Source organism: Toxorhynchites rutilus, chromosome 2 (assembly GCF_029784135.1).
Source record: "Toxorhynchites rutilus septentrionalis strain SRP chromosome 2, ASM2978413v1, whole genome shotgun sequence".
In the NCBI taxonomy this organism is placed as follows: domain Eukaryota; kingdom Metazoa; phylum Arthropoda; class Insecta; order Diptera; family Culicidae; genus Toxorhynchites; species Toxorhynchites rutilus.
Window position 1 is genome coordinate 25665023 of NC_073745.1, and position 25595 is coordinate 25690617.

General features: G+C 37.4%; 2 protein-coding genes across 3 annotated transcripts in view; one reads left to right on the forward strand and one right to left on the reverse strand.

The window, feature by feature from the left end:
* LOC129771740 (cytochrome b5 reductase 4) overlaps positions 1–25595 on the reverse strand; it is a 189883-nt gene that overhangs the window by 151001 nt on the left and 13287 nt on the right. The gene's annotated exons all lie outside the window — the stretch shown is intronic.
* LOC129771742 (fatty-acid amide hydrolase 2) lies at positions 1264–18806 on the forward strand. The gene is made up of 6 exons (XM_055775739.1): positions 1264–1447; positions 9849–10360; positions 16533–16752; positions 16836–16968; positions 17456–17715; positions 17779–18806. The coding sequence occupies exons 2-6, from the start codon at positions 10034–10036 to the stop codon at positions 18564–18566; spliced, it is 1728 nt and encodes a 575-aa protein (XP_055631714.1). The 5' UTR covers positions 1264–1447; positions 9849–10033; the 3' UTR covers positions 18567–18806.

A 25595-nucleotide genomic window follows, 5' to 3' on the forward strand; every position in this document is an offset into this window, starting at 1 on the left:
TAACGTTGCGTTTCACTCCATTTGACCATTCCACAATGATATTTCATAATAAATTATGATGGACATACGAGTTCAGCTCTGGATTTTTGATTAAATTAATCGGGGAGAGTTATCGTTACGCTTCGATTATTAATTGCTAATCAATCATTCGAGTAATAATCGATTTTTTAAGTTATAAATCGATTAATTCATTTATCAAATGATATTAGCACATCACTACTACTAACAAAAAACGGCTCGTTCTGGTCGGCTCAAGGTATGAGCGTTCGATTTTTTTTCATAATTTTACAACATATTCAATCTTCAGATCTTCGTTTTACACCGTATAACTTCCTGTTAAACGTAGTTGACCAAAAATCTGCAACTTTGCTTAATCGATTAGCGGCAAAGCAGTAAAAAATAATTTGTTGGCTGAAGTAATTGGTGTTATTTTGATTTTTAGCTTTAGGTGAGAACGGACAGCGGAGACAGTTGATATGGTCATTTTTGTGTTATTAATAGCACAACAGTCCGATGTTTCTTGTCGTAAGCAGGGCTTGTATGGATAGAGAGTGGCCATTACTCCGACCGTGAATCGATTTCCATTACTGATGATTGTCGAGTGGACGTAGTTATTCTACATCTACAACAACACAAAGGTGGTCAAGGCCCCTGAGTTTTGAGTTCTCGATTGATCGTCTAGTAAAGAGGATTCCCATTTTTCGAATCTTTCATCATCCGTAAAATGACTGTTCAAAAAATCGAACATTAGCCAAAACCTGCATTTTTTTTCTGCAGGAAAAATGATTCGTAATATTGTAGAAAAGTTCACATATTTTTGTAGGTTATAAAGTTTGGATATTGAAACACATTCCGCACATATTTGCTTCAAACCTCAATAATGTTATATGAAATGAAATGAAACTGATGGTAAGTGGTAGCAAATAAATTAAGCTATGATTTAGTGCAAACAATTGACCATATGGTTGCTTTCAAAAGACGAATGAAACAATCAAAGTTCTGTTCGATTTTTCGAACAGCTCGATCGATAATTATACTGAAAAACAATCCTTCAAATTGTTTGTTTAATACCATCCTGAAACAAGAACTCATTTGTTGCAACACTAAAAGAGCAGCATTGCAACTTTTTTCATCTTGTTTCTTGCAACATCTGAGCAGTGTTGCAAGTTATCAGCATCTGATTTGTCACTTCCACTCACGGCGCACTCACTCACACACCATCAAAAATGTACTGAAAATGGGCAGTGTTTACTTTTCGATACCATTGTCTATCCGGCAGTGGACGCATTTCATTGCTTTCAATTGTGGGTGAGCAATTTTCACGCGTAGTTTTGCTGCGGTCTCAATCCGGCATATGTTTTCGGACGGACTGTAGGCGTAATTGTTCGCGGAATTGGTAACGGTGGTCAGTTACGTGAGCTTCAGAGGATCGAGCGGTTGCAGACAGGTGCGTGAATTTACTTCGGTTCAATCGCTTCCGACAGTACATTGTGTGATAATACGGCGCTAAAAATAGTAATTGTCTCATTTGTTGTCGATGGGTTAATCGGTTAGTGGAAGACGAGCATGATGCGAGAATCGAGGTTGATTACAGCGATGTGCTTTAAGGGATCCTGGTGGGATCGATTACAGAAGCTATTCGCTACCGCGATGAGTAAGCGGAGGAGTAATGATGCGCGAATTTGCCAACGTGGAATTATGCTAAAATCTATTCTTCGTCGTCGCACTTTTGGAGTGAACCGTATCGGACTCGTGAAGACGAGACTGGGAGGAGGGTGGAAGACGAAAGAGAACATATGATAAGTTGCGATCGCAACAGAATACATTAGAGGCGAATGACCTGCAAAGTTTAAATACACTAAGATTATTTCGTCGATTGGAGACAACCGGTTTTGCGTAACTTGTTGCGTCCATAACCGTTTTGAAACATGATTTGAAATCGAATACTTTCCATCAATGTTTATTACGCAGTGTGGGACTGTTTCCACAGAAGCTAAAATAACGAGATGTTCAATTGTTCAATTATATAGCCAGCATCAAGAAATAACACTCAACTTCTAGCAACAATATTTTGGCCACTAAATAGGAGCTCATAAAGCTTTTCGATCTGTATGTAGTTTCGCTCTGTCATTGCCTCGCATTTCAGAGCCAGTTACTTTTGCGAATCATGCAATGGAAACAATAAATATGCCGGAGTATACACATATACGATTGCATAAGTTTTGTACAGTCCAGAAATGAACAACCGACTTACTGTCGTCTGTAGACAACGCCTGTATAGTAAATTATCGCTCTTCCAGGCATGGAATTGCTCAGCGATTGCCATTTTGGTCTGCATCCACGAACAGACATCATTGCGCAGTTATGAACGACTTTTTCATTGTTATTTTTCTGTCTGTTTTTTGTTGCATCCAAGAGTGTTAAGGTGTGACTATTTGAGCGGAAATTCTAATGGCGGGTTTACATTAGGGAGATCTATAGCTATAGATGGATTTATTCACGAGAATATAGGTGTAAACGGGTGAGAATAAATATGATATACTTATTCGAGGTATATATAACTTGAATAAATTCAGCATATGTAAACGCTTGTGAATTTCTCACTGGTGAGAAATCACTAAAGTTGGATGCAGTTCTACTTCAGGTGAATAAATTCACCGAAAATATGAATATATTCATTATAGAAGTTCACGCTAGTGTAAACAGTTGATGCGATTTCTATAAATCTCATCATATTTCTTCACATGAATATATCACTAGTCTAAACCCACCCTAAGATGCCAAACTATATTTCTTATTTGTTTTTGACAGAGGACTATGTCTTTGATTTCTATATAGGGGGGTCACTCTACGAAAAATGTAACGATTTATTAAGAGTTTTCAAACGCATATTACTCAAAATGGTTATTGCGACATATGTTGTGTTATATATCATTAGACAGGAAATTTAGCCACATTTTTTTTTTGCTTGAAACATGAACAGTGAATACAGTAAAAAAAAGTTAACAATTTGACGATTTGATTGGGTATGTTTTCTTTCGATTGCACTATCCACTCGCTTCCCCCTTGACGCAACGAGCAATCTATTTGCCTAAATTCGGGCGTTGGCTCATAATGTGAGTTGATGCGTAAAATGAATTATTCTCCATTTACCGATAATAGGCATTAATTTTATATTATATTGTATGTTGTATACTTTATACATCTACTCCAATAAATATATCATAATTATTCAATTGTATGCAAAATAAGGACATGTTATATCTGGTATCCTTGCGCTGGATTGTATTCAATGAACTGGATTGCTATATTATTGAAACGTCAAAAACGCGTCAATCAAAGCGATCAGTATGCCATGGTACGCGATGAGCTTCACTTTTGTCCAATTCAAGGCAAGTAAAGTAGGAGGTAGAACGATATGTTCAAATTGCCGCTCAGTCAAGATCAAATTTATTTACAAGTATTGATGATATCTAAGTAACACAGCAACCCAACAACACTAAACAATGTCTACAGTCCCGCCGGCACGGTTGATCACTGTTTAGAACCGGTAGAACAGAACAAAGCAAATAGGCATCACGTGCAAAACATGCACTGCAAAAATCATATCACAATGGCAAACATTAGCCGGGCCAGCAAGCGAAAGCAGATGCATGTTTCTGTTCTTGCTATGTATCATCGCATCTTGTTCATTACGTCCTCGGCCTAACCGTGGAAATTGATAAAACAAACGAAGAAAATAATCTCCCATTAGTAGTCATTTATTTTCTTAAAATTTCAAAAAAAAAACAAATCGATGGAAGGCGTAATTTTGGTCAGCAATATATTTGTGGATTCAATGATTATTCTTAGTTAGCCTTACAGTATTTCTAATAGTGATGAGACGGACAGGATTTGGCCGGATATCGAATATTCGGATCTTATTATTGTTATCGATCTTCGTGTTTGATTGTTCTTATATCCTTATATTCTCCTTTTCCTTTTCCTTCGCGAGGAATCAAATCGCTTCTTAATAACAATAAAATAAGATGGAATGTAAATACATATTAGATATAAGATAGGCTTAAGAATTGAGTGTGATGAATGTGAGTGTGAACATTGTTCTTATATCCCTTCCTTTTACTGAAGAAAATATGTCACCCTTCTAAAATAGAGTAGACCGCGAGTAATCGGTTTTCTACATCATTGACATTAGAGAAAAATGTTTATATATACTTGTAACAATACAGTGAGGAGTTTGGCTCCTTTAAACTTATGTAACAGGTGGTCCGCATGGCCTAGTGGTAAGCGTTGCACCTGCCAAGATGGGGGCTTCGGGTTCGATTCCCATTCGGGTCAGAAATTCTATCGTCATAGATCGTTTTTCTGGCTTGCACTGGTAAAGGGGAACTGTCTAGGGTGTGGTAGGATATGAGCATTGGGCATTGTCAGTCCCCAAGAAAAGCCACAAAAATCCGAAAACAGCGCTCCTCTAAGCGAATTGACGCCGCTATAAGCGTCTTCACCCAGTCCTGGTGGTACTCGAGACGTAAAGCAGCATTATCACGGTGGTCCTCCTGCGAAATAGTGGGGTTGGTCGCAGGCCTTGCGAGCCACACCACTAAAAAAACACCAAGCAACGAACGAACGATACACAAGAAGATTTGAACCGGACTAATCAACACAGACCCAGGCGACGAAAACGGACTAAATTGGAGAAAAAATTGTGATTCAGGCCATGTTGTAAAAACGTTAAGCCAAAATAAATAAAAACTTATGTAACAGAGCCTGTAAAAATAAACTTTAAAAAAAAAGGTTTTCTATTCTATATTTCCAATTCATTTATTTGTAAGTCTCAATCGCATAAGCTTTGCGGAGCGCTAATTCAAGATTTGTTTGTACAAAATTTCAACTTAAATTTATGATTCGACCGATTACTCGCGGTTTACTCAAGGTTAGAGGGGCAACAAGAAATTTTCATGGTTGTCACCAGCAAATGCTGAAAATTTATAATTTTTTCAATTTACCAGTGGTTAATTCTGAGTGCTGCTATAAATATAAATTTTGAAAAAAAAACAAGTATTTCAGTAATCAAACCTTGTTATTATGTATGAATGACTTTTATGGACTATTTTTTTATCCAAAAACGTTTATTAATCAGACTCAATTACTTATTGGGGGTCTCCGTAGCCACATTGGTTGCGCGTTCGCTTAGTATGCGATCGATCGTGAGTTCAAAACTCACAAGGACCCTCATTGACCATCTTTGTGTTGTTACAGAATAGCTTCGTCCACGCAACAATCATCAGCGATGGAGATCGATCCACGGTCGAAATAAGATCGATTCATCCATACAACTGCTCTGCTCTGCAAGACACATCGGGCTGCTGTTCTATAAATAACTCAACAATGATCATATCAACTGTCTCCGCTGTCCAGTGGTCCAACTGGATAATGGAAGAACAGACAGAATACTCTTACGCCTAAATGGCTACTGTGTGAATGTACCATATGTAATGGTATAGAAGGAATACTGGCGAACGGCAACTGTGTAATGTGCTAATTATAGATATGATAACCATGTGACATATACACGATTAAAATTCGGCTCTGTTTCAGCTGAAATTCTAATGAGCCTTAAATAAATAAATGGGATAAAAAAAATTACTTGTTATCTAACATTAACAGAGTAAAATTTCATTTTTCATAAATATAACTTATTTTCTATATACTTAAGACTACCAATTTAATAATGACTAAATCAAACACTAGATTAATTGGACAGGATTAGGATGGAGCGAGTGGGGTAGTTTGGTTTGATGAGGAGGGAAGGAATCAATCTGAGATATCATTTCTTTTGAGAAATTGGTAAAAAGGAAGCATAGTTTATGGACTATGATTTATTATGTGTTAACACTTAGGCGTCCACACGATGCTGACTCGATGACCACCAAACGAAAAGAGTTGCGCGCGTGTATGTGTGTGTGTGTCTTCAATGCCTTAAGCTATCAAACAAATTAGCAATTCCAAATAATCAGATGCAAGATTTCATGCATCACTCAAATTTCATGCAAGATTTCATCAAATGGCCAGAAAATCAATACAATAATCGAATTTTACTCGCTAACTGGACTGCAAAACAGCAAAAGCAATACTTCAAATTACAGATGACATCTATTATTGATAAATAAATGCTTTGCAGCCCAGTTAACGTCAGGGTTACCATATCTACAGAATAATCTATATTTTTACAAATTTTTCAAACTTTTTGAAACCAAGAAGCTGTAGATACAGATTACAGTTTTTTTTGGTTTTCATACAGATTTACAGATTTTTCTAAATAACGACCCAATATTAGTTATGGCTCGATCTCAATAATATTACAAAGCACAGTGAATTTTTACGTGGATACCATCAAGAACGTCAAATCTATATATATATATATATATATATATATATATATATATATATATATATATATATATATATATATATATATATATATATATATATATATATATATATATATATATATATATATATATATATATATAAATGGATCTCTGTCTGATTCTTATGGACTCGGAAACTACTGAACCGATCGACATGAAAATTGGTACGTAGGGGTTTTTGGGGCCGGGGAAGTTTTTCGTGATAGTTTGAGACTCCTCCCCCCTCTCTAAGGGGGGGCTGCCATATAAATGAAACACAAATTTCTGCTTTACTCGAGAATCAATCAAGCATATAGAACCAACTTTGGCATGTGAAAGTTATAGGGTGCAATAAATGTTTCCACGGTGGTTAGATACTGCTCCCCCTCTCTCTTAGGGGGGCTGCCATACAAATGAAACACAAATTTCTGCATTACTCGAGAATTAATGAAGCAAATGAAACCAAGTTTGGCATGTGAAAGTTATAGGGTGCAATAAATGTTTCCACGGTGGTTAGATACTGCTCCCCCTCTCTCTTAGGGGGGCATGCATTACTCGAGAATTAATGAAGCAAACGAAACCAAGTTCGGCATGTGAAAGTTATAGGGTGCAATAAATGTTTCCACGGTGGTTAGATACTGCTCCCCCCTCTGTTAGGGGGGGGGCTGCCATACAAATGAAACAAATTTCTACATTACTCGAGAATTAACCAAGCAAATGAAACCAAACTAGGCATATGGAGGTTTTAGGGTTCATGAAACGTTTCTATGGTGAATAGACACTCCCCCCTCTCTCTCTAAGGGGAGAAGAGGAGATGGGTCTGTCTTTATTCTGTGATATTTTCTGTATCAAACATTTATTCCATGTAACGGAGAAACGTGTCATTTGCAAGTGGTTGAAAAATATTGAACGAGAATTGTGTCTGAAAATAATCTGATATTATAATGATAAGTTTTGGTAGAACTACTAAGAATTTTTTAGTAACAGGTAAATTCAACGGGGTCGATTAGAAGATCAATCAATGAACAGTTCTGAGATTGGACTCATGAACTTGCGCTTAGTAAGAAAACATGAATGTTTGAAGGTATTGATAACAAAAACCAAATTTTGGGCGGGACGAAGTTTGCCGGGTCAGCTATTAATAATAACTATTCCAATCAATGATACTAAAGCTAAGATTATGCTTCAAAATTGAACTTATAAATTTAACCCTTTGTGGTCGTATTAAATTTCTACATGTGTATTGTACTGGTCGCAATTATTTTTATTTGAAAAAGCAGTGATGTATAAAATTGTGAGATTATGAAGAATGAACAAAATTCCTTTATTTTTTGTAAGCTTCTGATAAGTATTTACAAAACAATGTTTTTATGTTTAGGTTAAAAAATATTTGCTATGATATCTTTCGCATGTATCATAAAAATAACAAGTTTCTTTCGACTTTTATTTATCTGTTTAAACATACAGAACAATGATCTTTACATCTACACAGTGCCGCAATGCATGGAGTTTTTCCATTAATTCTTTTCTCAAGCATAGATGACAACTTTTGTTTATATTGAGTACCGATAGTAATTATTCATAGTAGCACCGTATTGGTTCGTGAATAAGTTCACAATACTTTAAAAATTCGTTTAGAAAAGTGTGAACTGATACATTGTTGTATAAATAAAAATTTTAGTATACTTCTTTGCTGTGGTCACTGAATAGCAGACAAACGACCGCAAAGGGTTAATACAGATTTCGATAGAGATTTTCTGAGAAAAAAACTCAGATAAAAAGATTTTTTGAGACCAAAAACACATATTTTATTATGGCAACCCAGGATAACGTACGCCCTGTTATAGATTAAGTCCAGTTGAAGATAGTCTAGTTAGCGAATGTCTTCTGTATATGACGGGATGACGAACATCTTAAGCGAGTGTCTTCCGGGCTGCGGCAAACATGGTCAATTGTGCAGCGAAAAATTATATCAATACTAGGAGGATGGCAGCGATTATCATGCGAGGACTTATTGAGATCGGCATTACAGCGCATCGCAAAAATGAAACGAAATGAAATATTAATAATCTTCAAAATTCCCAATGACTCAATTCCTTACGCGTTCGCTTACCAAGCGATCGATCGTGAGTTCAAACTCAGGGCCCTCAATTGACCATCTATGTGTTGTTATAGAATAACTACGGCCACGCAACCATCATCAGTGATGGAAATCGATCCACGGTGGAACAAAGATCGATTCATCCATACAACTGCTCTGCTCTGCAAGAAACATCGGGCTGCTGTTCTATAAATAACCCAACAATGATCAATATCAACTGTCTCCGCTGTCCGGTCTGCTGAACAATGGAAGAACAGAAAGAATACCCTTACGCCGAAATGGCTACTACTGTGTAATTTACCATAATGTAATGGAACAGAAAACTTAACGCCTAAATGGCTACTACTAACTACTGGTAATTTACAATTTATAGAAACATAAACATATGTACATGTACACGATTAAACCCGGCTCTGTTACAGCTAAATGCTAATGAGCCTAATAAATAAATAAATGGGATAAAAAAAAACCTTCAATGATAAATTCAGCAGTAGAACCAATATGACTTGATTGTGATAGTCTGCAAACGAACATTATTTCACCGAAAAAGTTACTGCTTCCGATGCCTTAGAACATTCTTTCGAAAGTCTTCAAAAAAAAAAAAAAAATCACAAAATCAAATGTCTTCACAGCACGACAAACTTCTTCGAAATAAAGGTAGTTCTTTACATCCGGCCGGCATCTCTGGATGAAGGAAATTATTTCAATTTTAGAACATTTTTATTCAGTGACGATTTTTTTCGTTACTTGAAATCAGTTCAATGTCGAGGCCATGAAACCCGGAAATGTGTAAATTCTTTGATTATGATCAAGTTTCTAACATGTAATCTAATCTGATCGGTAGCATAGATGATAAATCGTTTTATCAGAAAACTTTGCTTTACAAATGAGTAACTCTAATCAATGACTGGCGTTTTTTTACTCGACAACGTACACTACACAAATGCAGCAGTCCTACATTATCATACGAACAAAATAAGGTATGAATCGTTATAACTCACTTTCATGCTTTCGTATGGCGTGCAGGTGTGTATTAGCTACTTAACCATATCAGTGCGGTTTTAACCGTCTATATCGATGATTACTTCATCATTGCAAACACATTGCAATTGACGACTCGATATTGAATCAGAGACATAGGACATGGGTCCGATAAAAGCTGACAATAATAACTACGATTCGCGAGAGGGTCAATGTCCACCGTTTGCACGATCAGACAATTTTGCGACAACAGTGTGCAAAAAATAGCTCTGGATTAAAGAACAGCAAACTCTGTTTGAATTACATATTTATCTTTCCATTTTGCTATGTTTCTTTTCTTCCATATGAACGCGCAGTAATTGTTCGCCGGCACGAGCACAAGGAACCGAGAGAGCGAGTGAGCACGCAAGAAAGATAGGAAGTAACACAATCCTATCACCACCGGGACGGGACAGCTAAGTGTTGGTAGTCACAATTCGACCAGCAGCGCGGTCGGAACCCCTTTGAAACCCCCGCGCTCGAGCGCCCACCATCGAAGCCGATGCGCATACTGGAACGACTGAAGCACAAAGCAAAGTCCACATTGAGAGGTTTGAATGCGCGCACCGCTAGCACTCGGAACAGAATGGATTCGCCAGCAGCAACAGCATCAGAAACGGGTCAAAACAAACAGAGTTTTGTGGATAAGCGAAAGCAGCGATCCCTGCTCAAAACCATCATCAATGTTGGTCACAAGTTTGTGGTACTGCTAGTGCGATGGCTGCTCAGAACGATCTACGGCGAGAAGGGAAAGAAGATGCCCCCGATCCGGAACTTGATCCTGATGGAGTCCGCCTCGTCGCTGGCGTTGAAAATTCGAACCAGAAAGGTAAGTCACAGGGTTCGGGGCAAACTCTATGCAGTCTGGGTGACTGCAAAAAAGCTTGATTGTGCAATCCGCTGCGGAAAAAATGAACGAGTAATTCACAGAGGACGTACGTAAACAGCACTGTTTGCTCATATTCACTCATAGCGATAAACAGCAAAAAAGGGCCATAGCGTTAACAGCTTATTTAAGTGCGATGCAGCTAGTAAAGTGATCCTGTGTGGTTTTCCGTTCTATTCTACGTCTTTAAAATAATTCTAATGTTGCGGAAGAGACGTCATTTGCAACAGAACTGCGCTCAATTATGTGGCCGGGATTGTGCCGCAGAGTAGATAAATTCCTTCCGACGAAAAAAATAGCCACACTAAACGATAATTAAACCAGAAAGTCCCACTATAATTTGCGTGATTAGCACTGACGCAGCTAATCACTCTATCTAGCTCCCCTGTTACCGATTGAGAGCTTCAGTATATACAGTGTTAATTGCAATTGTTGCGGTATCTAAAGTATGATCGGAATGGAACTGCCTCATTAATTGATTACAGATGGTTTCACAGTATTTACGAGGGCTGTATGATAAGCAGCTGGGCAGGTGGCAGTGTTAGTAGTTAGGGAGTGACATTTTTCGTAATTGACTGACTTTCAATTGAGTCATAGAACAACGTGCTCATCATTGCTCTTCATGCATTTATTTACATTGTTGAAACATCACAAAAATTCTCAAAATATATAAAAAATATATCTTCTTAGAATACTAACAGATATACGCTTATTACACAGTCCTCATTATGGTAATCTGTGTCGAGGAAGACATTTTTATTAGTACTTGGTGGGAACAGGCGTTCGCTAGAAATGAGGGAGAAAGCAGTAAACAAATAGGGACGGACGTGAAGCGAGATGAGTATAAGTATTGCAGCATTAAACGGCCGGCGCGAGCATTGCATGGGGTTATCATAATGATTGAAGGGAAATGTACGTTTCTGGAGATTATCTGTGTACAGTGAAGGAAATGACGTCGACTTCGGACGGTAGATTTGACTGCAGTTTGAGCGAAGTTTCGAAATCTGTATCGGTATACTAACAGTTTACTTAAAAGTGAAGAGGGTTGATTCATAATGTCGCGGTGTGCTCCGAGTTGCGCAGCTTTCAATCTAACGCTTACGATTCTGTCTTTAGTCGGCCCTCTTGTTTATTGGTGAGCATTTGATTTATGTGTTTGGTTAATCATCTTCGGATTTACATCCAGCCACCAAAGCCGCTGTTTTTCTCTTCGGGCCTTCCTGATCAACATCTGCTGAGCTAGGTTATCTCTATCGGGCAAGACTTCGATTAACACTAGAAAGACTGAAATTTTGTATATACCTATATTGCCCAAAAGCAGTCAAAACGATTACATTGCAAAAGAATAAATATTGTGTAAAGAAATTCGTTTTAAATAATTTTTCTATATTGTTTTATATTATTTACAGATATAAGATAAGTTCTAAGTAAAGATAAGTAAAAAATCACTTGGGAATGAAATTAAACATTATTGTTTGTACATTTTTTTACAAAGGATTTTAGAGGTGAATGAACTGCAAAGTTTAAAGCCTCTTAAAAACAAGGAATAGAATTACAAAGGAAAGTGGAAATCTTGTTACGTGTACATCTTTCGCAAACATACTTTTGATATCTTTCATATATATTATTAGTTTTATTGTTGTAGCAATGTTGGATTTCACAAATTTTGCGTTTATTAGAATGGGTTGCAATTATTCTGTCTTGCAGCTCTGTATTCGGCGGAAAGCGTTTCTGCTAATTGGCACAGGAACGCTTTTCGTTGATTAGACATATACTTTGTAAACCTGCATATGACTTCTGACGGAAATAATTGTAATCAACTGTTATATTTTGGTTGATAACAAGCCTGACTATTTTCAATGAACATGTCCTATAATTCCGAAAACAAGGCAATTTTCTTTGTTTGTTGGTGTAGGTTCTATGTCCATAATTTTCCTAAAAAAATGGGATTACTTTTGTGAGTATAAATAAACCAGTTTTATTTTTTGTTTTGCCTTGTAAGTTCCACGAGCATATAAAACCCCAATCTATGCACGTATTCCCGGTATTACTGTTGTCCAATAGTTCTTCAAAATTCGACAGCTTTCTTCTTCTTCTGTGCATTTTTTAATATGTTTGATAATATTTTTATCTATTATCAACAAGAATGCTCTGATAAGATTATCTAACATAATGTTCGTTTTTGCGCAGCCTGACGACCCTTTCATACCCTTGAAAGTAGTTCGTAGCCTTCCAGGAATTTCACCTTCGTCAATTTTTGACCACACCATCAGTATCATAAGAGTCTGAACGAATTAGAATCACCATTATTGAAGACACTTTCATGTCCATCATTAGTGCTCGACTATTCATCGCTATCTTCGGTGTCAGATGTTTCACTTTGAATATAATCCGCTTCATTTTCAGATGGTGGTTCAGAATTTGTTGTATCTGATTCTATATCGGAACAATCTTCAATTTTCAATAACACAGTTCTATTTCATATTCATTACCTGAATTTATGGGTCAACAGACATAAAATAAACAACTTGTTAGCACATGTATAGATGCATGAAGATTCTAAGAACAATGGCTACTTTAGCTTTAGAGAAAATGCGACTTTTCAAATATACACCCAAATCCACAATTTACCATGTACTTGTATGTTATCATGGGCTTGATCATGAACATCACAGCCACGTACGCTTTCACGTCACTTACACTTCACTTGATCTTTTTGTGTCTATCATCATTGTCACGGACAGTTGCGTGTAAAAATAAACTCCGTGAAGTGAAAGAGTTCATTCCCGTTTATAAGAGACATGTCAGTTGCATAGTTCCGGGCGTTTAAACGTTATATCGGTTGCATAATTTCGGACGTTTGAACCTTATGTAGGTGAAATACAGTGTATGAGATAATATTCCATTTAATTAGGCGTATTTTTTAGAAGGACAACATTTCGATTATGTCTCGATGATTCGGTATTTCAATGCCAACTATTCGGGCTCATCCCATGGTTCACTTGTTTGGTGCGTTAGTTTGCTGAATCAAACTCTGGTTGAAAAACGAGGAGGAATGCTTGGTTGCTCGTAAATAATGTAGTTGTTGAACATGTGGAAATGTCATTTTATATTCTCTTTCTATAAATTACTCTAGAGATAAAACATGACTATTATGTATAATAATTAACATCTCGTATATTCTTTTTCTTAGCTCTGTCTTACTCGTTTGAATAGTGAGAAGTGTTTAGTATAAGTCAAGGTTAGAATTATTTTGTAAGAACCATTTCTACAATTTTGTTGAATAATCAGCCCTATTCTGTATCCCGACGGATTTCCATTTCGTTCGAGTTATGATTTCGCGTTTCCTATTTCGAACGTTTTGCCCATTTAAAGTTCGAAGAGAAACAAATCGAACGAAATGCAAAAGCAAATCGAACGGAATACAGAATGGTATTTCATCAAGTCGTTCGAAATATTTCGAATCTTTAACTCATAGAGAATACGAATTTATCCACCTCACGATCAGTATAATCTGAGCTACTCCCATATGGGATTCTAAATTTCATTCCTTTTATCCATCCTATTCTCGTGTAATTTGATATACTGCCCATGTTTGTATGGGAGACGTATGCGACAAAATGAACAAAACCGACTTTTTTGCCGTTTTGCATTCTACGCAATGTAATATGTTTGCTCAACATGCAAACGAACAGTTGATTGATTCTTTGTTTTTAAGAGGCTCTAAACTTTGTAGTTCAAACAGTTTTTGTTCGAAAACATTTGAGAAATTTTGAAAAAACGTTTCCGAAAAATTATGTTTGTCCGCATAACAGACGTAGCTTCATACAACTTTCATACATCGTTCGAAAATCAACAATTATCAGTATTATGTGCTATAAGCTAAATCTACATTTGAATCACATTCTTTGTAGATTCCAAACATGCCTGTCACGATGGTGTCTAATTACTTATTGTTCCCTAAAAGATGAATATAAGAAACCATTGAAACACTGCTCATAAAATTACTATTTTCTGTACACTGCACTGCGATGAACAAAGAGAAGCAATTGTGTTTTTATTGTTGTAATAACCTAAATTTCTGCATTTGAATCTTAAAGTGAAAATAATGAAACAACCAGATCAGTAGTAAAATTAAAATAATATTGGTTCTTAGCATTATAACTCCTCGGATTCGAAATGGAATTATTCCACATACTCATCATTTACTCATACCGTTGGTATTAGTCATTCCACCATCTTTATGCGAATGATCGTGATATCGGTAAATCGTGTTGCTTAAATTACCAACATTGCAGCTTGCCTTTACCTGCTGTTCTTATCATATCCCAGAGTATTCAGGAAAAAAAATGGTAAGGGGTTGTATCTAGGACACGACCGCATATTTTCGACGTAGAACTACGCAATTATATAATGCAATCCACTTGTCTATCACTTCGAATATTATTTTAGGATACATTGAAATTTATATAATAGATTATGTTCCTCGTTACAAATAAATTTGATGAACGTCCTTTTACGTTTGATATGATGCCTAGGACTACCAAAATATGTGAACGGAAGAATTGTCAAACGATCATTTTACATTTCCCTCTGAAATTATTGCACATCTCATGTTTACTTAGTTCTCGAACTCCGAAAGTTCATTCACCTCTAGTATCTGAAATGACGATTTTCCCAGGCTTCTCAGTTTGAAAGAACGTTTTAAGGAAATATATTCCGGTATGCACAGCGACAAGCTAGTACAAAAGTACTCAACACCAAAAAATACCCCCGACTTGCATGTATTTGCGGATTCCCGCAGGCACATTAATTTTAAAGTCCGTGTTCGGAAACACAGCTCAGTGGAAAAAAATACCCCCGACTTGCATGTTTTGACAAAGCGGATTCCCCCAGGCACATTGATTTTGAAGTCCGTGTTGGGGAAACCGTAAAACGGGCCAATCAAAACTTGACAGTTAGGGCGTTTAAATGACGCCTAACATTTTACACTTATTCAATTGTTCATCTCATGAAAAATAATATCTTACCAATTGTTATAGACGCGTAGAAATATTACCTATCAATTGATGCAAACATCTTTCCGATCTGTTAAGAAATGTTCGAGTTGTAAGCATTCGAAATACGGGTAGGGTTAGTACACAAATCGGCAGAACAAATGTATGGGAAAAAAGGAAGTTCTTCCAGTTTTCATGAATTTAAACCGTTTAGAGATTAGCCAATTGTAATGTATAGCATATCAAACAAATCTTGGAGTATGCAAATCATGAGAATTCGTTCACAGTGAAAATAGTTATTAACGTTAACTTTATTTCAAAAAAACGTGACCTGTTTTCCGATTTCGCACCCTTCCTGAAAGACGTAGTTCTACGTCAAAAAACTAAGAAACTTACCGGTACTCCTATTACATCAAAATTTTCTTCGTACGACTTTTAGAGCTTATCAAGACCAACACTTTGCGATGCAGAACTTGTTGATATTTTAATCATGCTCAATCTTATTGTTGGGTTTTCATCCAAGAACTCATGATTTCAATTTCAATTTACTCAAACATAAAAAATAACATAGTTTTGAAAATCACATACTAGATAGAGTGAAATTTGTTCTTTCAGCTTCCGCCAACAAACATTTTTTATGTTTGCCCCAGAATGAAATACAAACAAATGAGGAGAGTGTATTTTTTGGGAATAAATAATCAATTTATTGGGAATATTGGGAATAAAAATTAAAAATCTTCAAAAAAATAATATATAAATAGCTCTTACAATTTCCAACAAGTCGTCCATACATCGGAAGATGCACTTTTACAAGGAAAAAGTTTTTCTAACAAAAATTTTTGTCGACTTTATCAAAATTGCAAAATTGTGAAGCGAATGGATGGGGTTTACTTCCAGTAATATTTCTAGGAATTATGCAAAAATATAAAAAGCAAAAGAGTTAGATTGGAACCGTTGTAAGTAGGAAAATCGTTAGCAGGGAGAAATGTAAATTGTTAAGGAAAGATTGATTTGTGATGGGCAATGCACAAAGCACCCATTTTTGTTTGTTTACTATTTCAATCAGTACCTCACAGTACTTCGTCAATAAACGCTCTCATGAAAAAATATTTTTACAGCTCACCAGCGTTGAGGTGATGGAGACCTTCATCGAGCGCTGCAAGGAAGTCAACCCACTGCTGAACAGCGTCGTCGATGAGCGCTACGAAGCCGCCCTGAAGGATGCCAGACTTGCCGATGAGCTGATCGCCTCGGGAACCCTAACCGAGGAGCAGCTAGCCACCGAAAAACCATTCCTGGGTGTTCCCATCTCGACCAAAGACTGTATTAAAGTTAAAGGTAAGTGCTTAGCACACAGAAGAGGAAATCAGCCAACGAACGATTCATAATATTGTTTTATTGTTGTGTTTCACAACATGCAGACCTTCTCCACACGGCCGGAATCTGGAAGCGGCGAACGATACGCGGAGAGAAAGATGCACGTGCGATGGAACTCATGCGAAGAGCCGGAGCCATTCCGTTTGCACTGACAAACGTTTCCGAGTGCTGCATGTGGTGAGTAGAGAGGCGTTGTTTAGAAACACTTTACTACCGAACAGTTTGGTTCGAAAGTAGCATGCTTTTTGAGTAATTTTGAACGATACAATTGTTTACATCACGAAGTTGTTTACTTTCCAATGGAGCTCGGTTTTAGATACAAAATCAAACGCTTCCGGGGGCAACTGGTTCGTTCCAATGCCTAACGCGTAAAGTTCAATATAAATAAATATATGAAGTGAATATTGATGGAGCCAATGATCCTCACTCATAAACAAAATGATCAAACCACAAGGTCAAGCGTTCGTTGTAATCGTCAAGCCGCAACATATCGCAGCTTAGCTCTAATTTGGTTGGCGACAAGAAGCCAATGTAATCGTTTTTATTGATTTTATAAATACACATTCGAATCCTCATATCCCCGAAAAAATCGACCCAGAATCTAATCGTACATATTTCCCTTATCGCTGGGGTTAACCGAATAACATGAAATCATTCCACTCAGGTGGGAGAGCGTCAACACAATCCACGGCCGTTCGAGGAATCCATACGACACCAATCGCATCGTGGGTGGTTCCAGCGGGGGCGAAGGAGCCATCCAAGCGGCTGCCGCTTCTGCGTTTGGTTTGGGCTCGGATATCGGCGGATCGATCCGCATCCCGGCGTTCTTCAATGGAATATTTGGCCACAAACCCTCGCCCCATATCGTCTCGAATGATGGACAGTATCCGGAGCCGATCAGCGAGCAGCAGGAGATGTTTTTGTGTGAGTTGATGGGAAAAAAGTACATATTTGGAGTTTCATCGTAATGAATTTCATAATTTTCAGCCATTGGACCGATGTGCCGCTACGCCACTGACCTGAAACCCATGCTGCGTATTATCGCCGAGGACAACGCCAAGAAGCTACGCCTGGACGAGCCGGTGGATCTGAAACAGGTCAAATTCTTCTACCAACTGAACGACGGCGGCGGCAGTTTGGTTTCCCCAGTGGATTTGGACATTCGCGATGCTATGGAGAAGGTTATGGCTCACTTCCGAACCACCGTGAAGGCGGAGGTTCGCAAGGTGTACCTGGACAAGTTCAGAAAATCTGCCCCCATTTGGTTCGGAAACATGAAGCACGAAAACGAGATTGGCTTCGATGCCCAGCTGGTGAATCTGGAGGGAAAGATCAACCCGTGGGTGGAACTACTCAAGTGGGGTATCGGGCAATCGAAGCATACCTTCGTGGGAATCATGACGGCCGTCACCGAAAAAGCTGGCATTCAGTACGGATCTGAAAAGTATCACTACATGGTCCAGCAGCGGGATGAGTTGCTCAGCGAAATGAAGATAATGCTCGGCGAAAACGGAGTGTTTATCTATCCCACCCATCCAACGGTTGCGCCATATCACACCGAACCCATCGTTCGTGCCCTTAATTTCGGTTACACCGGCATCATTAACGTTCTGGGGCTACCGTCGACTGCGATACCGCTGGGTTTGGGCCACGAGGGACTGCCAATTGGATTGCAAGTGGTGGGTAATTTGAACCAGGACAGATTGTGCCTCGCCGTGGCTTGCGAATTGGAGCGCGCCTTTGGCGGATGGGTGGCCCCGGAGGTGTTGGCTTAACCGACAGATTGGTTGGTAAACACATTAAGGGTAATATGCGGAATAAATCCGAGAGAAACGTTCGGCAGCAAAGGATGGTAAGCGAGTGTTAGTTGACGGTTGCAATCGGATCAATTATACAATAAAATTGATCTTTGTATGTGTGAGATTGTAACACTAAGAGCACTTTGATACTATTTTTTGTTTAGTGACGTATTTTATGAGAAATATATGTATACATGGTTGTCAATGGTTAAATAAGTTGTTTTTGCTTTGAAATTGTTACTAGCAGATTCGAAAACTTCGTTCCACAAAAAAAAAATTAAACATACACGTTTCTTTTCTATATTTGACGTCTTCTATTAAGGGTGATAAATCAGTGGTGGCATTTCGCATTTCGAAACGAGTGATTTTCGTTCGTTTCGATCACTTTTGCCATTATGAACTTCGAAGCGAGCTCGAAACAAGCGAAATGAATAAGGCATCAGGAAAGTTTCGAGCAAAGTTTGACAATACGTAACATTGTGTTCGAGCATTTTTTTTAACTCGAAACGAGAACAAATGTCTCGACAAGAAATCGTTGATCGTTGTATATGAAAATGATAGTGAAATGTTGATTTTAATACTAAACCTTACATCAAAGAAAATTTCAATTGCATTTCCTTTGGTTTTGACGTCTATTTGTACAAGTATGTGAATATAAATACAATACTTTTATTTCGGCACTAAATACAATAAGCAACACATTTGCAGTACATTTGTTTATTTTCCGTAAGCCTTAGAATGGGTAGATGAGTACCACCAATACACCGCGTAATTTGTCATAGAAATATTGCTATGTTTCATAAAACGATGTTGTATCGGATTCGACCCATTTTTCGCCTAAGCTTCTTTCCAAAGTGTAATTATTTCATTGAACACTGATGAAACAGTTGGTTGAGCCATACCAAGTAAAAAGTTTTCTCCTCTTTACATTAAGGTGAAGGTGGAAGCTAGCCATTGTAGTAGTATAGGTAAACCCTCGTGTAAAAATGGGGTAATAGTGTTTGTGAGAGAAGAGCAAAGCACACGTGAATAGATCAATTCACTTATCAGACTGTGTGGCGCTTCATTGACACGAGTCTTTGAATACATTTGAAAAAAAAACAAATAACAATTCAATACTAAAGTAAAATGTATGAACGATATGTTCCGATGAACAATTGCAAATATAAATATATATAGAAGATGCATTTGCATATGAAGTAAAATTCTGATTATACGCGAGCGTAACATGAGCAAATTTATAACACATGCGAATTGGGGCACTTTTGGTATTAACAAGTTCTTCCGCATAGTAACTCGATGTTGATAATTCCTTAATATTTTCCTTCGTTGATCGTATTGTTTTCACATATTCACGTTGGAAAGCCTTAACCCTTCTCTTCGTTGGCCGAGGCATTTAGATTGAATTTAATACTTTTCCGTTTACTGTTTTTGAAAGCATAGGCAGCCGTGGCAGTGTTCCGAGCTCTGCAATACAATTTTCTTACCCAATGTTAAAGTTGCTAAAACTTACATTGTAGACCCATTAAACGTAAAAATTATAATTGTATTGTTATCAACACAATTTTATTCTATTGATTTTCATGACATGGGACGCTATGACTCCGGAATAACATTTTATTGAGTGGTTTTTATAGCTGTTTCGATGATGTTGTCTGGCATCAGTGCCGAAAAAATAACGATGCTTCCACCAATACAAACAAAACCATTGCAGAAGATTGAAAAACGAAAATTTAACTTTCAGAGCACTTGCTCGAGTTTTTCGACGTTCTTCACTATACGGTGCGAAAGCAGATGAAAATTTAATATCTTGTGAGTAATCGATTAGAGTTTGGTTGATATTACTTGATGGGAAGTGTGCGAAAACGATCATTTTCTTCACACTGTTTCGCAAAATTATTGATTTTCGGGCGAGAGGTGAGGGAGGGAGATGAAAGAAATGAGCGCCATTGTGGCAGCCATTTGTGGCTAGCTTCCACCAAAGTACGTAGAATAGAAGGTAAGGGATATCTCTTGTGTATACACACGGAGAGCGCATGTGTTACACACACAACGAAGTTAGTAATAACAAATCCTCAATTAGTTCGAAGTACTGAAGTTTTTTCAATATTTCTCGATTTTAAAAGTTCCAAAAATCCTGGAAAGAGACAAAATCGCAAGTCGTGCCGACGGTAAACACGATAATATACCGCTTTTTCAGTGCAAGTAAGTTTTTATGTGGTTTTTTATCGATTTCATAATGAACAGGTTTTGTTTACTTCAGCGAAATGTTGAAGTACCACGTCCCGCGATGCCTGAACAGAATAATTTCGAATGAGATAAACTAATCAGAGATGTTTTCAGTTATTCCATGCATTCGCTCCATGGATCGGGAACGGGAACGATATAACCTCTCAACACATTTGTTTATCGGATTGCATTATTTTTATAGTACAGGTGCGATAATTTTACAGTTTTAAATTTTAAAATAATTAAGTAAACTGCTATTTCATCATATCGAAACATTTTTGGAGACAGTTCTTGTATTATAATTCGAAAAATTAAAAAATGTTGAAATTTATATGGATTCGATCGAAGGTTTATTACTATTTCTTGCTTTTTTTCCTTTGCCTACCACACTTGAACAAAGCAAGGAGTAGACTACCTTCTTATTCCACGTACTTTGAGCTTCCACCTTCACCTTAATATGGTACGACCAGAAGCCAGAAGATTCAAAATGGCCGCTAATTTCACAGCTGCAGGAGTAGCAGTGCTTCTGAAAGTTGTTTGGAACACGGTTGCATCCGAAATATTTTTGGATGCTTCTCGACTAATAGCGAATTCGTTTTTAAAACTGAGTCAGTGCCAAACTGACTCTGTAATAAAAAAACGTTTTCAGTTTCACGAATGCGGTGTTTTGTTGGTGTGCGTTATATAGTCTGATTTGTTTATATTCGCGACGATAAATGTACAGTGTCGACGTCTAATGGCGATATTAATGCTTGGGAGGTAAATTATTCTCTATCAGATCAGCAGGGCCAAGTGCAGTGTAAAAATATAAAAGTTTGAATGAATGTTTTCACTTCATATTGTTTTATTACTTAAAACATGTAGTTCTGACACTTACTTAACCATTTGTCGATGCATTTCCTGGTTTTTCCACAAATAATTACTATTATAATATAAAATCATCATTAGCCACAGTTTTCGTTCAATATGTTTCTGTGATATCGAAAAAAAACCTCTTATTTCATCACATGAAATAAATATTCGATACGTTAAAGTAAATTTTCATTCATAATTTTGATTTTGAAAGCAGGTTTATTCCATCCGAATATCCATCATTATTTTCGCCTCCCAATGAAAGCGCACGTAGCTTAATGCCGTCTGCTCGAATATACTTTCAAAATCAGAATCCGAATTGGATTACGATTCCAATAATACAAAAGCAAAAGCAGCAGGTTTTTCATCTTCATAGTTTTTATTTTTAGATTTTCCAAAATATACTCGGAACTTGACAGTTCGGTATAGTTGTATTGGTGAACCCGAGTGCCAACCCGTGAAACATCTCAGTGCGAAACTAACAGCTTTCGGGGCGAACCAGTGCGACACTGAGTGCGAAACTGACTGAATAAAAAAACGTTTTGACAGCAGTTAGTGCGGCACTGAGGTTGAAACTGAACAAAAACGAATTCGCTATAAGTCTGATATACTGCCGAAACCTTGAAACAAAAGAATAGTTATTACAATTTATATCGGAAACGTATATAAGACAAACTCACTCATTTTCACCTAGCGAAAGAGAGTCACTTCTATCGCCCCAACAACCTCTGTGGATCTTCACTATCGCTGTCATCAAGAAAAACATTTCGCGATCTTCTCTTTGGGTTTGTAAAAACCCAAAAATTTGACATTTCTCTTCGAGACAAATTTTGCTCGAAATCTAGTACACTGAAAATATTAACTCGAAAAAGATACATAATACCTGAGACGAGACATGACAATAGGGGCCGATTCCGGACCACTTTTTCTGTCAAACTCGAACCACTCGCAACTCGGCTCCTGATTGGTGGATGAGGAAAATAATTACCAAAGATAACTATACAAAAATGGGTTTTCCAACATTTTTGCAGTGTTGCCAAATATATTCAAAATTGAATAAAAGTTACATTCACATTTCAATTTAGTGAACATTTCTATTATCAATTTTTTGTATATTTTCGTTTATATTGCGTCCTGTTTTCAGTTCCCGAAGAGAAATCGGAATTTCCACCCTACATCTTTTGACTTAGAACTACGTCTTTCATTAAGGGTGCCAAATCAGAAAACAGGTCGCATTTTTATGAAATAAAGTTAACGTTAATAACTATTTTTGCCGTGAACGGATTTTGGCGATTTACATACTAAACGAATCGGAAGTACCGTAAGATTTGTTTGATATGTTATACATTAGAATCCCCTGGTTTGTAAATGGTTAAAATTCATGAAAACTTTAAGCGTTTCTATTTTCCCCTACATTTGTTCTGTCCATTTGTGTGCATTCCCGAACAAAGCTGTCAATAACGAGCAACTTATCGACGACCAACGGAGGGGAAATCGTAGTCTCCGTGAACGAAGGAAAAGTAGAAGAATGAAGGGGAATACTTGCCAAGAGTATAAACAGTGGATCTCGCTGAGGCAAACATTCATTCGGCATCGGACTGTTGAGCAATCCGGTTTACTTTGCTTTCGCTGCGCTTCGATCTAAGATTGGACCCCACCAGTGGTAATCCAACTTGGATATCATCGTGTGATTTTTTCTGTTGGTTTTTCGCGTTATTCGTATCGTGTTTTTTCCGCGTCATAAATTGGACGCTTCGCGTAGTGTGTGATGAGCAACAAGAAGAGGAAGGCAGGCTCGAGCCCTGCAAAAAACGAACGCATTGCCAGAGGCAATAAAATTTCGAGACAAGCGTCATCTAATGATGTACGCGATGGTGATTTCGGCGCGTCGGTCTAAAATGTAAACGCAGTTACCCAGGCAGCAACCAAAATCAAGCTCCCCCCGCTGGTGGCGAAGGCGTCATCATAAGGGCTTCGTTGGTGCCTTTGAGAATGCATCAATGCATTAAACTGACGTTATGGCGAAGCAGGTGTTAAGGTTGTGTGCCAAAACAATTATTTGGGAAATATCAAGCATCTTGAATGTCTTACTGGAATGTTATAAGTTATTTGGATTCGCGTGCCAGTCGCAAAACTGCCTTCAACTAGGATTGCATTTGCGCTAATATTGATCATAATGAAGCATTGCTGCTATTTTCGAAGTTGTTATTAACGAAAAGAGTTTATTTCGCTTGTTTAGTCACCAAGAAAGTACATGTCGTTCTGGAATTTTGTATGTGATTAGGTTTCGCTTGCCAGTAACAAAACTTCCTCTACTAAGGGTGACAGCTGCGCTTCTCTCAAGCATGAGAAAGTAATACAACTTTTCTCAAGGCCAGTAATATAACCAGAAGCATTTCTTTTGAGAATAGCGCCGAATGATAGGTGTTTATATTTCTGGTAGTTTCAAGCCACCAATGTATGGCTCTGTATGCATGCTATGGCGAACGCTTGTTTGGCGCTTGGTTTACGTTGTACGAACGATGCCTAGAGGTGCAATTCCTTTGAGGCAATATAACATAACATAAAAAAAACATAACAAATAACATGTAGCATGATATTTGATACTTGTAACGGTTGTCATTGTTGAAAAGTTGTTGTTGTTTCCATGCGGTGCCAAAGATATATTGATGTAGTTATAAGATGTGGAATAATGGTGCTGGTGCAACATGTATATAATCGACTGTAGCCGAGTCTATGTAAATTGCGAAAAAGGCCTCCGGAATAGCGTTCGAGGTAAACTTCCAATGCATTGACATGAAATAAATTGCGACCTACGATCAGCTAGTGTATTGTTTTGCGAGGGCAAGAATGAATCATCAATCAATTATCGTCAACTGATTCTACAATGAAAAAACCATTCCAGAGATTATTCTACTAAGCAGTTGTTTCTAAAATTTCACAGCATTATAGAATAATATCCGAAGGTAAAAACAAGACTTATAAAAAAAACAGCGTAGTTCTACGTCACAATGTGGTCGTATCTTGGATACAACCTCCTATAATTTTTTGTGATTCTCCAGTAAACCAGCATAGTATAATAGCAGCGGCCTAGCAGAGAAGAGCATTCAACCGTAAAGCAGTTAGCAGTTAGCAGTTAGCAGTTAGCACAAATAACATCTTAGGAAACAGAAAAAAAATTCAAAATCATTTTGGAACCTGAATAAACGCTATGTTGTAATCTTGGAATGTATAATTTTATCAATATTTCAATACTGATCGTATATGAACGATATCAGGGTTGAAATATTGGGCCTTATTCTCCTATACACTTCACGGTGAAAACGAAATGAAGTTTATTCGCGATGAAAACGATACGGTGTCGACATCTGAATACGAAATAATTCCTGCAAGGCGAGTAGTAAGTAGTTTATCAGATTAGCCGACCCAAAGGCAGTTTTAAATTGCTAAAATCTGATCAAAAACTTTACTTGGCGTTATTTATTTACTTGAAGCATGTCTTCCTTACCCTAACTGAACATATTTTCTATACATTTTCCGATATTCCCACTAAAACTAATCATTATAATTAAGAGATTACCACATAGAAAAACAAAATTTTCCATTTACATTGAACACTAATTCGATTTTCACTCATAATTTCTATTTGAAAAGTGTTCATTCTGCCTGAAAACCCATTATTATCTTTGACGCTTCACTTAATCGTGAAACGAAGTTCAATTACATGTCGTTGGTTTCATTACATTTATTAAGTGTATACGAGATTAAGTACTCCCGTGGTTGAGTGGTTAGCTTCCCGCATTATCATGCCGGGTATTCGATTACCGTTCTGGCCGGGCGATTTTTAGTCTTGCCACTCCAGTTTTTAGCTTGCCACTCCAGAATACATTCAAGGCGTGTTTTTCGGCATAGAAATCTCAACTA